This window comes from Solanum pennellii, chromosome 2 (genome assembly GCF_001406875.1).
Source record: "Solanum pennellii chromosome 2, SPENNV200".
Taxonomy (NCBI): Eukaryota; Viridiplantae; Streptophyta; class Magnoliopsida; order Solanales; family Solanaceae; genus Solanum; species Solanum pennellii.
In genome coordinates, this window is record NC_028638.1 from 56799941 (window position 1) to 56814097 (window position 14157).

A 14157-nucleotide genomic window follows, 5' to 3' on the forward strand; every position below is an offset into this window, starting at 1 on the left:
GGGTTGGGGGGGGGGCTGGCCGGTGGGGGGAAGGTCAAGGATCATGTGAAAAAATAAAAATTTTGAAATTGAAAATATTTTTTTAAATTGATGTTTTTCCAAAAAAAAAATGTAATTTGAAATTAGAGGAGAGCTATGGAAAATGTTTTCCTTAATTTTTGAAGGGAAGTCATTTTCCTTAATTTTGAGGAAAATGAGTTGATTTGGAAAACATTTTCCAAAACTTTTGTCCCAACCAAACATGGGAAAATTGAAAAACATTTTCCAGAAAATGTTTTCCTTCATACCAAACACACTCTTAAACTTCATTTAGTCTTACTTGTTCTTCCTGCAAAAATACTTCCTCGATTTATTTTTTTATTTACATGACATTATTACTATTTAGAGTTAAATCGATTTTTTCTTGGTACCTATTTTTAATTCTAAAATATTGATATCTAAATTTTATGGAGTATACCTTTTTTCTAGTCTTCAAATATATAAAATTGTATTTTGGTCTAACTGAGGAGTCAATGATCAACTTCATATGCATAATTACATATTTTGGTCCATGTAATTGAATCCTGCCATGAATTTTGGAACATTTATTAATTAAACTTACAATTAAAGAACTAAAATAACACTAGCTAAAGTACCAATTTCAGGTGGAAGAGGACTTGAATGGTAGCCAAGGAAATGAATTTCACCCGGTTTGTCAAATGGTTCAGCCTAATAACATTCCAGTAAGTGAAACTACCTTGTAAACCTTCATCTGAATTAACAGTAACAAACTGTTTAGGCGAATTTGGTGGTTTGCTTTATCTTCATCCACCCCAAAAAAAGTTGAACACTTGCTGGGAACTAACACAACCTAAGTTTTTGATCTTATTTATGTAGGCTTCTTTTATCAGTAACCAAGGAATTCCAGTGCCTCTGGTTGATTTATTTCCTGAATTTGAGTTCAATAGTCATGATTTTTTAATGGAAGAGGCAAATGATGTGCAAGGAAATAAATTTCACCTTGCTAATCAAATGGTTCAGCTTCACAACATTCCAGTGAGTGATACTGACTTTCAACACTGCATGTGTAAAGTACCTAGTAAACTTTATTCCAAGTAACACTAGCATATTGTTTATCCTGGGTAATTTGTACTGCTGTTTATTCTAAAACACAATGAGGTATATCTGCTCTTATTTCTGTAACATCTGATACGTGGGTCATTGGTCCACATGATATTATTAACCTTTTCTTCAGGGGGAAGACTCGCTAAGGTAGCTTGCTGCTACCTGGGCTCACTGCCTACGCGTTGCACTACAAGTCAGGCTTGGTCCCTCCTCCACATACACACATTTATGTGTGTGTATGTATATATATATTATACATATAAAGAAATTTAAACTTCAATAAGTTGTACTTTTGATGATATCTCCAAAAATCTTTCGTTTCTCCATTACTCTCCATCCTTTACTTTTTCTGCCCTAGAAACAGATTATTCATCTTTTTTGTACCTGCCATCATTACTACCTAAGAGAGTCAAAACTATCTATTGTTGTCTACCTCGTTTGGGTTCTGAAATATTGTAATTTTAGTTTTATGGGTAGTAATTTTTAAGTAGTTTCAGTGTATAAATTTTGTTTCAATTTAATTTAGTAGTCAATGTTCAACTTCACACATGTAATTACATATTTTGATCCTCGTATTTGAATCCAGTCATGAATTTGGAACGTCTACAATTTTTTTTTTTATAGTTTTAAGTACTAAAATAGCATTAGCTGAGGCAGCTGTACCAATTTCAGGTGCAAGGAGAAGAAAATGATGGCCAAGGCAATGAATTTGAGCCAGCTTCTAATGTTCAGCCTGATAATATTCCGGTGAGTTAAAATGACTTTCAGAACTACATGTGCTAAAATTTCATGAGAATTGACTGTAGAGTGCTATTTATCTAGGTTTTTTTTTTAATAGTTTTAAGTACTAAAATAGCATTAGCTGCAGCAGCTGTACCAATTTCAGGTGCGACGGAAAGAAAATGATGGCCAAGGCAATGAATTTAACCAAGCTTCTAATGTTCAGCCTGATAACATTCCGGTGAGTTATAATGACTTTCAGAACAACATGTGCAAAAAATTCACATCAGAATTGACTGTAGCGTCCTATTTATCTAGGTTAACTTTTTTTTTTGTTTTAAGTACTAAAATAGCATTAGCTGCAGCAGCTGTACCAATTTAGGGTGCGACGGAAAGAAAATGATGGCCAAGGCAATGAATTTAACCAAGCTTCTAATGTTCAGCCTGATAACATTCCGGTGAGTTATAATGACTTTCAGAACAACATGTGCAAAAAATTCACATCAGAATTGACTGTAGCGTCCTATTTATCTAGGTTAACTTTTTTTATTGTTTTAAGTACTAAAATAGCATTAGCTGCAGCAGCTGTACCAATTTCAGGTGCGAGGGGGACAAAATGATTACCAAGGCAATGAATTTGAGCCACCTAATGTTCAGCCTATTAACATTCCGGTGAGTTATAATGACTTTCAGAACTATATGTGCAAAAAATTCACTAGAATTGACTGTAGCGTGCTATTTATCTAGGTTAATTTTTTTAAATAGTTTTAAGTACTAAAATAGCGTTAGCTGCAGCAGTTGTACCAATTTCAGGTGCGAGGGGAAGAAAATAATGGCCAAAGCAATGAATTTGACCCAGCTTCTAATGTTCAGCCTAATAACAATCCAGTGAGTTATAATGACTTTCAGAACTACTTGTGCAAAAAATTCATCAGAATTGACTATAGCTTTCTATTTATCTAGGTTAATTTTTTTTATAGTTTTAAGTACTAAAATAACATTAGCTGCAGCAGCTGTATCAATTTCCGGCGCGAGGGGAAGAAAATGATGGCCAAGAAAATAAATTTGAGCCAGCTTCTAATGTTCAGCCTAATAACATTCCGGTGAGTTATAATGACTTTCAGAACTACATGTGCAAAAAATTCATCAAAATTGACTGTAGCGTGCTATTTATCTAGGTTAATTTTTTTTATAGTTTTAAGTACTAAAATAGCATTATCTGCAGCTGTACCAATTTCAGGTGCGAGGGGAAGAAAATGATGGCCAAGGCAATGAATTTAACCAAGCTTCTAATGTTTTTAACACTTCGGTGAGTTATAATGACTTTCAGAATTACATGTGCAAAACCTTCATCAGAATTGACTGTATCGTGCTATTTATCTAGGATATTTTTATATATATATAATTTTAAGTACTAAAATAGCATTAGCTGCAGTTGCTGTACCAATTTCAGGTGCGAGGGGAAGAAAATGATGGCCAAGGCAATAAATTTAACCAAGCTTTTAATATTCAGCCTGATAACATTCCGGTGAGTATAATGACTTTCAGAACAACATGTGCAAAAAATTCACATCAGAATTGACTATAGCGTGCTATTTATCTAGGTTAATTTTTTTATTGTTTTAAGTACTAAAATAGCATTAGCTGCAGCAGCTGTACCAATTTCAGGTGCGAGGGGGAGAAAATGATTACCAAAGCAATGAATTTGAGCCACCTTCTAATGTTCAGCCTAATAACATTCCGGTGAGTTATAATGACTTTCAGAACTACATGTGCAAAAAAATCATTAGAATTGACTGTAGTGTGCTATTTATCTATGTTAACTTTTTTTAATAGTTTTAAGTATTAAAATAGTGTTAGTTGCAGCAGTTGTACCAATTTCAGGTGCGAGGGGAAGAAAATGATGGCCAAGGCAATGAATTTGACCCAGCTTCTAATGTTCAGCCTAATAACATTCCGGTGAGTTATAATGACTTTCAGAACTACATGTGCAAAAAATTCATCAAAATTGATTGTAGCGTGCTATTTATCTAGGTTAATTTTTTATATAGTTTTAAGTACTAAAATAGCATTATCTGCAGCTGTACCAATTTCAGGTGTGAGGGGAAGAAAATGATGAACAAGGCAATGAATTTAACCAAGCTTCTTATGTTTTTAACATTCCGGTGAGTTATAATGACTTTCAGAATTACATGTGCAAAACCTTCATGAGAATTGACTGTAGCGTGCTATTTATCTAGGATATTTTTTTTATATAAAACTTTTAGTACTAAAATAGCATTAGCTGCAGTTGCTGTACCAATTTCAGGTGCGTGGGAAGAAAATGATGGCCATGGCAATGAATTTAACCAAGCTTTTAATGTTCAGCCTGATAACATTACGGTGAGTTATAATGACTTTCAGAACAACATGTGCAAAAAATTCACATCAGAATTGACTGTAGCGTGCTATTTATCTAGGTTAATTTTTTTATTATTTTAAGTACTAAAATAGCTTTAGGTGCAGCAGCTGTACCAATTTCAGGTGCGAGGGGGAGAAAATGATTACCAAGGCAATGAATTTGAGCCACCTTCTAATGTTCAGCCTATTAACATTCCGGTGAGTTATAATGACTTTCAGAACTACATGTGCAAAAAATTCATTAGAATTGACTGTAGCGTGCTATTTATCTAGGTTAATTTTTTTTAATAGTTTTAAGTACTAAAATAGTGTTAGCTGCAACAATTGTACCAATTTCTGGTGCGAGGGGAAGAAAATGATGGCCAAGGCAATGAATTTGACCCAGCTTCTAATGTTCAGCCTAATAACATTACGGTGAGTTATAATGACTTTCAGAACTACATAATGACTTTCAGAACAACATGTGCAAAAAATTCACATCAGAACTGACTTTAGCGTGCTATTTATCTAGGTTATTTTTTTTTCTTGTTTTAAGTGCTAAAATACGTTGGCTGCAACAGCTGTACCAATTTCAGGTGCGAGGGGGAGAAAATGATTACCAAGGCAATGAATTTGAGCCACCTTCTAATGTTCAGCCTATTAACATTCCGGTGAGTTATAATGACTTTCAGAACTACATGTGCAAAACCTTCATCAGAATTGACTGTAGCGTGCTATTTATCTAGGCTAATTATTTATCTAGGCTAAATTTTTGGTGCTGTGCATCTTAAAAAAACTATGAGGTGATTTAAACTTCATAAAGCCGTATTGTACTTCCTGCAAAATGCTTCTATATATTATATGTGACTCGATTAGTACTCAGAGTGTTGAACTGATCTTTCCTCTGTACCTCTTTTTAATCCTAAACTGTTGTAATTTTAATCCTATGTCTCAAAATATGTATGTTTTATTTCAAACTAAATGAATAGTCAATGTACCAATTTCTGGTGCGAGGGGAAGAAAATGATGGCCAAGGCAAAGAATTTAACCAAGCTTCTAATGTTTTTGACATTCCGGTGAGTTATAATGACTTTCATAATTACATGTGCAAAACCTTCATCAGAATTGACTGAAGCGTGCTATTTATCTAGGATATTTTTTTTATATATAATTTTAAGTACTAAAATAGCATTAGCTGCAGTTGCTGTACCAATTTCAGGTGCGAGGGGAAGAAAATGATGGCCAAGGCAATGAATTTAACCAAGCTTTTAATGTTCAGCCTGATAACATTCCGGTGAGTTATAATGACTTTCATAATTACATGTGCAAAACCTTCATCAGAATTGACTGAAGCGTGCTATTTATCTAGGATATTTTTTTTATATATAATTTTAAGTACTAAAATAGCATTAGCTGCAGTTGCTGTACCAATTTCAGGTGCGAGGGGAAGAAAATGATGGCCAAGGCAAAGAATTTAACCAAGCTTCTAATGTTTTTGACATTCCGGTGAGTTATAATGACTTTCATAATTACATGTGCAAAACCTTCATCAGAATTGACTGAAGCGTGCTATTTATCTAGGATATTTTTTTTATATATAATTTTAAGTACTAAAATAGCATTAGCTGCAGCAGCTGTACCAATTTCAGGTGCGAGGGGAAGAAAATGATGGCCAAGGCAAAGAATTTAACCAAGCTTCTAATGTTTTTGACATTCCGGTGAGTTATAATGACTTTCATAATTACATGTGCAAAACCTTCATCAGAATTGACTGAAGCGTGCTATTTATCTAGGATATTTTTTTTATATATAATTTTAAGTACTAAAATAGCATTAGCTGCAGCAGCTGTACCAATTTCAGGTGCGAGGGGAAGAAAATGATGGCCAAGGCAAAGAATTTAACCAAGCTTCTAATGTTTTTGACATTCCGGTGAGTTATAATGACTTTCATAATTACATGTGCAAAACCTTCATCAGAATTGACTGAAGCGTGCTATTTATCTAGGATATTTTTTTTATATATAATTTTAAGTACTAAAATAGCATTAGCTGCAGCAGCTGTACCAATTTCAGGTGCGAGGGGAAGAAAATGATGGCCAAGGCAAAGAATTTAACCAAGCTTCTAATGTTTTTGACATTCCGGTGAGTTATAATGACTTTCATAATTACATGTGCAAAACCTTCATCAGAATTGACTGAAGCGTGCTATTTATCTAGGATATTTTTTTTATATATAATTTTAAGTACTAAAATAGCATTAGCTGCAGCAGCTGTACCAATTTCAGGTGCGAGGGGAAGAAAATGATGGCCAAGGCAAAGAATTTAACCAAGCTTCTAATGTTTTTGACATTCCGGTGAGTTATAATGACTTTCATAATTACATGTGCAAAACCTTCATCAGAATTGACTGAAGCGTGCTATTTATCTAGGATATTTTTTTTATATATAATTTTAAGTACTAAAATAGCATTAGCTGCAGCAGCTGTACCAATTTCAGGTGCGAGGGGAAGAAAATGATGGCCAAGGCAAAGAATTTAACCAAGCTTCTAATGTTTTTGACATTCCGGTGAGTTATAATGACTTTCATAATTACATGTGCAAAACCTTCATCAGAATTGACTGAAGCGTGCTATTTATCTAGGATATTTTTTTTATATATAATTTTAAGTACTAAAATAGCATTAGCTGCAGCAGCTGTACCAATTTCAGGTGCGAGGGGAAGAAAATGATGGCCAAGGCAAAGAATTTAACCAAGCTTCTAATGTTTTTGACATTCCGGTGAGTTATAATGACTTTCATAATTACATGTGCAAAACCTTCATCAGAATTGACTGAAGCGTGCTATTTATCTAGGATATTTTTTTTATATATAATTTTAAGTACTAAAATAGCATTAGCTGCAGCAGCTGTACCAATTTCAGGTGCGAGGGGAAGAAAATGATGGCCAAGGCAAAGAATTTAACCAAGCTTCTAATGTTTTTGACATTCCGGTGAGTTATAATGACTTTCATAATTACATGTGCAAAACCTTCATCAGAATTGACTGAAGCGTGCTATTTATCTAGGATATTTTTTTTATATATAATTTTAAGTACTAAAATAGCATTAGCTGCAGCAGCTGTACCAATTTCAGGTGCGAGGGGAAGAAAATGATGGCCAAGGCAAAGAATTTAACCAAGCTTCTAATGTTTTTGACATTCCGGTGAGTTATAATGACTTTCATAATTACATGTGCAAAACCTTCATCAGAATTGACTGAAGCGTGCTATTTATCTAGGATATTTTTTTTATATATAATTTTAAGTACTAAAATAGCATTAGCTGCAGCAGCTGTACCAATTTCAGGTGCGAGGGGAAGAAAATGATGGCCAAGGCAAAGAATTTAACCAAGCTTCTAATGTTTTTGACATTCCGGTGAGTTATAATGACTTTCAGAACAACATGTGCAAAAAATTCACATCAGAATTGACTGTAGCGTGCTATTTATCTAGGTTATTTTTTTTTATTGTTTTAAGTACTAAAATAGCATTAGCTGCAGCAGCTGTACCAATTTCAGGTGCGAGGGGGAGAAAATGATTACCAAGGCAATGAATTTGAGCCACCTTCTAATGTTCAGCCTATTAACATTCCGGTGAGTTATAATGACTTTCAGAACTACATGTGCAAAACCTTCTTCAGAATTTACTGTAGCGTGCTATTTATCTAGGCTAAATTTTTGGTGCTGTGCATCTTAAAAAAACTATGAGGTGATTTAAAATTCATAAGGCCGTATTGTACTTCCTGCAAAATGCTTTTATATATTATATGTGACTCGATTAGTACTCAGAGTGTTGAACTGATCTTTCCTCTGTACCTCTTTTTAATCCTAAACTGTTGTAATTTTAATCCCATGTCTCAAAATATGTATGTTTTATTTCAAACTAAATGAATAGTCAATGTCCAACTTCACACAGATAATTACACATTTTGATCCATGTATTTGAATCCTGAGATGAATATTGGAACTTTTGTTAGTTATCTTATGGTTTAAAGTAGTTTCAGGTGCAGGCGGAGGCAAATGATGGCCAAGGAAATGAATTTCACCCAACTTATCAAATGGGTCAACCTAACAACATCCCAGTAAGTGAAACTACCTTGTAAACCTTCATCCAAATAAACAGTAACAAACTGTTTAGGCGGATTTTGTGCTTTGCTTATCTTCATTCCCCAAAAAATTCGTTCAACACTTGCTGAGAACTATCACAACCTAATTTTTTGTGTGTTATTTATGTAGGCTTCTTTCATCATTCCAGAGCCTCTCATGCTACCACCTCTGATCAACTCATCCCCTGAACCTGAGTTTGACATAGATGAATTTTTAATGGAAATTGAGGAGGGACTTTAAAGTGGGAGTTAAACTCAGTTACTAGGTGTTTAGACAAAAAAAACACGAAGAACACCTAAAAAACTTGGCTGATCCAAACTTGCTTATAATCAAAAGGGTGCAATTCTATAAAGGGAAAGTCTAAGAATGGTACCCACTTTATATGGAGGCATAACTCTTTCCTCTTTTAGATAAATACTTGCTTTGATTCCATTTATTTAAAACATGACATGATAATTGATACGTTATTTGTTTCCTTTTGATTCTTCTACCAATTATCTTTAATTTTTTTATTCACTTTTAATTCGCTTCTAATTCAACTTTAAAATGAGTGTAATACATTTTTAAATTTAAATTTAATTCATTTGGCCGTTTATTATGTCTCTTCATTTCTTACGATCAGATTACTTGTCTAATTAATTATTGATACAAGTTTTATGTGGTTTACAAATTAGAGAGTATATTTAAAATAAATAATTATTTTTTAAAAGAAATCCACTCAACATAAACTATGGATAAAAAGATCACAACATGAAGATTTTCAAAAATGTCAGGCTTTACGATAAAAAATAAAGTATAAGGAATAAAATCTTTTTTAACATTTTGTTTTAGAAGTTGATTAGTTTACTATTATGTATGAATGTTATAAAATTTCTAATGTTTATATCATTACACAATGTGTGTTGAAATGCTACATATAATTCATTTATATCATATAAAAATTATAAGTGGTGAGAAAAAAAATATTAAATGTGTATTAAAAATAGTTATAATTTATTTGTATGATATATGTAAGTTTTAAGAAAAATTTTAAACTGAAGCTTGCATTATGAGTTAGTGTTGTATTAAACATGTATTAAAAGTTGTTTTAAAATTATTTTAAATAATTATTGCTAAAAGTTGACAAAAATGATAATAAATTAAAACTATACTTAAAAGTAGTAATATTAAACAAAAGACCTTCACTTATATAATTTTCACTTTTTCTTTAGATATATTAATAAATGTTTTTAATCCTAATTCATATAAATTTATAACTATTATAGAATTTAGTATACTTATTTGGCTTAAAAATTCGTAGGGGAAACTATTGATTTATTTCAAGTTATAATAACAGAGTTAAAAAAAATGGATGTGCATATTTGAATCAAACTATTAACAGATAGTTTTTTTTGTGGATTTTTTGATTGAAATTAATGTTAAAATATATGCGAACTTAAGTTGATAAATTGTCAAGAATAAGAATCTCAGTGATATGCTTAAAACTAAGAAATGAAATGTGCCAAAATATAGTGTCAATAATGCTATCTTTAATTAAGGTGTTTTGAATTAGGCTCAAGTCTTGAGTAAAGATAGAGCTCTAGAAAATCTTTGGTCAAAGTATAAGTCGAATTCCAAATTAGGATTAAAAGTTCAAGGTGAAGTCAAGTTTTATATTAAAACAAAATCAAAAGTTAAAACTCAAATTAAATTTATATCATAAATTAAATTAAATTTTAATTTAAAATTTATACCTAAGTCGTAACGTATATATGGGTCGAACGGAAAGTGGGGTGAGGCGCGACAAAGCGTGTGTGCCGTCGAGGTGAATTAGTTGGTGGTGACATGTGTGATGAAGTTAAAGAAAGTCTTGAAATTTTTTTCTCTTCCTAGTTCCTACTAGCCACACTTGATACATGTCTTGAAACTTTTCAATTGGAACAGACAATTAAATTAATTTTCTCGATTGAATCTGAGAATCTATAAGTATATTCAAATAATTTTTTTACATAATTAGAAAACAGTTGATAATTTAAGATAATAAAAAAATATATAAAAAAGTTATAATAATAATAAGAATTATTTGAATCTTAGATATCTAAAAATTACTATCTAAATTAGTGCACAAAAGTATTAAATTACAAATACTTTTTTTAAAGTAAATAGTACCCTCACGATTTAGTATGACCTAGTTTGACTTAGAATCGAGTTTAAGAAAAGAAAAAAAAAATTTAATTTTGTAATTCTAAATTAAAGTCATATTAAATGTACCAAAATACTCTTTAATCTTATAGTTTCAAATATGCCACGTTAAAAATTAAAGTTAAAATATTTAAAAAAAAATAATCATTTTTTTAAAACTAACTAAAAAGTTCTTTTTTAAACCCGGGGGTGGGGTGGGGGGAATATTTTATTATTATTTATGGTATTTTTTTTACCGCCAAATAAGTAAAGCTTACATTGTCCATTCACCACGGAAACAATGTATCAGTAAGGGGAACAAACGCGTTTGCTCTCACAACTGTGAATGATAGCTAAGAACAATGGTGTTCTTGAAATCCTCCGGTGATATTTTGCCGCAAAATTCGTCCGGAATTTGCAATTATAAGTTATTTGGTGCTATCTTGGAGATAATTGACGCGACAAATGGAGTTGCGTTGAATCGACGGAGAAGAAAACTACTTCTTACACATTAGGTTTTGCTTCTTCTTTCTGGATACTATAATATCTTTGACCGTAATACTTACAATTTTATGAAGAAAATGTACTTGGCAAGTCACAATATTGAATTATTTCTTGAAATTTTAAATTTGAAATCTCGTTCTTGCACTAGGTTATCAAATTGAGATATCCTAGGTGCTGTTTCTTTCTATTTGTATGCATGCCATATATATATTCAACTTTTTGTTCACAAATCAAGAAAACCCCAAATTCTGAAGAAAATCTACTCGGCAAGTCACAATATCGATCCTCGTTTTTTTTAGATGACTAGATAAAGCCCCATGACCCAACTGATAACCCTTTCTGGATATCTGAAAAAGTACTTGGAGCTCACGTTATTTGATTAGTGTGACTGTATTGTATTTGTTATCTATTTCTCATGATCTTAATATTTTTTGGGATAATGCACAAGTACCCCTCAACCTATGCCCGAAATTCCGAAATCCCAGAGACACACTTATACTATACTAAGATCCTATTACCTTTTTGAACTTATTTTATTAATAATTTTTTACTCCTTTTCGGCTTACGTAGCACTATCTTATGGGGTCAACGCTGATTGACTTTTTTTTTCAACCTAGTGTCACGTAAGCCGAAAAGGGGTAAGAAATTACTTATAAAATAAGTTCAGGGGATAATAGAACCTTAGTATAGTATAAGTGTGTCTCTGGGATTTCGGGCATAGGTTGAGGGGGTACTTGTACATTTCCCTATTTTTTTGCTTATTAACATTATTATGGCATAACACATGTGTTTGCTGATCCTACTAGGCACTAGCTACTTAACAAAGGAAAATGACGTTATCACATTGGAGGATTGCACATTCCTTTGGCTCTCCTTGCGGAAGATGCTCAATAACAACTTGGGCAGGTCCTAATTGAAGATTGCTATTTTATTTCTTTGAAAATATATTTTTAAAGTTTGTATGATTGTCATTCTGATTTTGAGATCACTGATCACTTTATTACATTAGAGAATTGCACAATCCTTCAATTAGTCCTTCTGAAGATGCTTAAGAATAAATTGGTACGTCCAAATCTAAGCTTGATGTGCTTTACCTTGCTATCGTTGTTTCTTCAAGTTCGTATGATTGTCATTATGATTTTTTTGGACAATCTTTAGACATCAAGATATTTCACTAAACATGTTTATGAAGCTTGTTGCAGTAGATTAATTAAGTGATTTAATGTACATATTTTGCACCAACATTAGTTGGCAGTGATGTTGAGGCAAAGCAACAGTATTAGCATATATTTTCTTATACCTTTGTTTAGTTCTTGACTTCTTTCATAATTTTGATTTGAATGGTTTGATTGCTTATTGGCCACAAAGGATAGAGCTAGATCTATCATCCAGGACCCCACTTGTGGTATTTCACCGAATATGTTGTTGTTGTAATTTTCTGGGAGTAGAATTCTGTTTCCATAATTTTGAGGAAGTGCATATAACTTCCATGTGAAATTTGTGGTCTGTGAACTATTATCACTCAGATTTTGGGATTGTTGTCAGGTAATGATGAAGAAGAACCGTGAGTGACAATACACTTGAAGCGCTGCTGGGAGATTGACCATATTTACAGGAATTTTATATGGACTATGATCGATCAACTTGGGTGTTTGGCGCCAGTTTATTCTGCAAACAACAAAGTAAATTTAGTCTTTTTAATTATAAATAATAATATTTACCACTCACGTTAGAAATCCTTAGCTTAACCATGTCATAGATTCGTCCCATGATTATAGCTGTCGTAGCACTATTTTGTACAGGTCAATGCTTTATCCTACTGTCTATAGCATTTTGCCATTGCTTCTTCATTTTCAGTATTTCCTTTTTTTATATGCTTTAGACTGTTTTTTCTTGAGTTGAGGGTCTAATGGAAACAACCTCTCTACCCCCAAGGTAGGTAGGGGGTAAGGTTTGCGTATGCCTATCTCTACCCTTCCAGAACCCTCTTTGTTTACATTGGATATGTTGTTGTTGTTGAAATGTACGATTATATTTGTAAGGTACTCCCGAAGTCAAACATCTAGAGCACGACAAATAAACATTTATTGTTCAGACATTTTCGTCAAGAAATCCAGTCAATGGTAAAATCAAAGGTCGTTTGTTTATTAATGATGAACACATTTTAGAACTAGTCCTAATAAATATGGAAGTAGCGACAACTTCAAAATTAATGCCTAGTAACTCTCTTGGGGGTGGGGGCAAGAAGGAAAAGGGAGTTACAACATGGTGCTCCTGCTATTTAAAGGCCCTTCTCCCCTGATATGATCCAATATAGAGAAGACATGGATTTCGATAGTTCGTTAATGGAACTCCCAAAATCCTCATCAGCACTACCTTCAGAATTACAAAGACCGATTTGTATGCATAGCTCTATGCCAAGTAACAACAAAATTCAGCAGGTAATCAATACAATAAAGTCTAGTTTTCATGAGGAACTTTTTACATCTAGTACCGATTGATTTAAGCTGAGATTTGTCCCTTTGGTTTTCTTGTATATGTAGGATGAAGATGAAAGGGACCCAAAGTTTATGCAATTGCTAAAAGAAAATCTCTCCTGTTTCTGGAATCAACAAAAGGAAGAAATTCTACGTGCAGGTGTTTTTTGGCTCCTCACACGTGTTTACCTACAGAGACCACTGATATATTCCAATCATGAGTAATCTAAGGATATTTTTGAGCTTTGGCCATTTTAAGACCAGCCACGGCCCTCACATATATTTATTTTGTTAAGTATCTCGAATCATTGCATAGAGATATGTCATATATGGAATTTTTTTATTTTTTATTTTTAGACAAGGGTAACTGATGTCATATATGGAAATTTTGGTATAATACATATGCTGCTGTTTTTTCCTGTTGATTTTACCTTCAAGCAGCTGCTTCATTTTTTCTGTAGATCCAAAGAGAAAACCTGAGATGCCCATTTCAAGGATCAGACGGGCTATGAAGTCAAATGATCAAGTAAAGGTATGTTCATGGCTCTGACTTATTCCATTGACATAGTTAATTCATTTTCTTTATTTGCTATTAGTTGGAACTTGAAACATTTGATCTAATACTTGTCTTATTAACTTTTATTGATCTGCTGTCTCTAACTGGGGAGT

The 14157-nt window shown here is 32.6% G+C and overlaps 2 protein-coding genes across 51 annotated transcripts in view; both read left to right on the forward strand.

The window, feature by feature from the left end:
• Window positions 1–14157, forward strand: part of LOC107011160 (uncharacterized protein DDB_G0290685-like) — a 29298-nt gene that overhangs the window by 7010 nt on the left and 8131 nt on the right. For 31 of the 50 annotated variants that reach the window (XM_027914910.1, XM_027914930.1, XM_027914932.1 and 28 more), the window contains 18 exons: window positions 627–722; window positions 877–1035; window positions 1777–1851; window positions 1967–2065; window positions 2184–2282; window positions 2401–2496; window positions 2614–2712; window positions 2829–2927; window positions 3050–3133; window positions 3254–3352; window positions 3469–3567; window positions 3685–3783; window positions 4330–4422; window positions 4540–4638; window positions 4785–4874; window positions 5193–5279; window positions 5399–5497; window positions 7736–7834. In XM_027914910.1, the coding sequence (XP_027770711.1) occupies window positions 627–722; window positions 877–1035; window positions 1777–1851; window positions 1967–2065; window positions 2184–2282; window positions 2401–2496; window positions 2614–2712; window positions 2829–2927; window positions 3050–3133; window positions 3254–3352; window positions 3469–3567; window positions 3685–3783; window positions 4330–4422; window positions 4540–4638; window positions 4785–4874; window positions 5193–5279; window positions 5399–5497; window positions 7736–7834 (1770 nt within the window). Of the gene's footprint in view, window positions 1–626; window positions 723–876; window positions 1036–1776; window positions 1852–1966; window positions 2066–2183; window positions 2283–2400; window positions 2497–2613; window positions 2713–2828; window positions 2928–3049; window positions 3134–3253; window positions 3353–3468; window positions 3568–3684; window positions 3784–4114; window positions 4207–4323; window positions 4423–4533; window positions 4639–4784; window positions 4875–5192; window positions 5280–5398; window positions 5498–7735; window positions 7835–14157 lie in introns of all 50 variants that reach the window. The other 19 variants (XM_027914940.1, XM_027914942.1, XM_027914941.1 and 16 more) reach the window with 13 other exon arrangements.
• LOC107011161 lies at window positions 11924–14148 on the forward strand. The gene is made up of 4 exons (XM_015210539.2): window positions 11924–12073; window positions 12557–13452; window positions 13555–13648; window positions 13950–14148. Exons 2-4 carry the CDS (start codon window positions 13315–13317, stop codon window positions 14036–14038), a joined length of 321 nt encoding a protein of 106 aa, XP_015066025.1. The 5' UTR covers window positions 11924–12073; window positions 12557–13314; the 3' UTR covers window positions 14039–14148.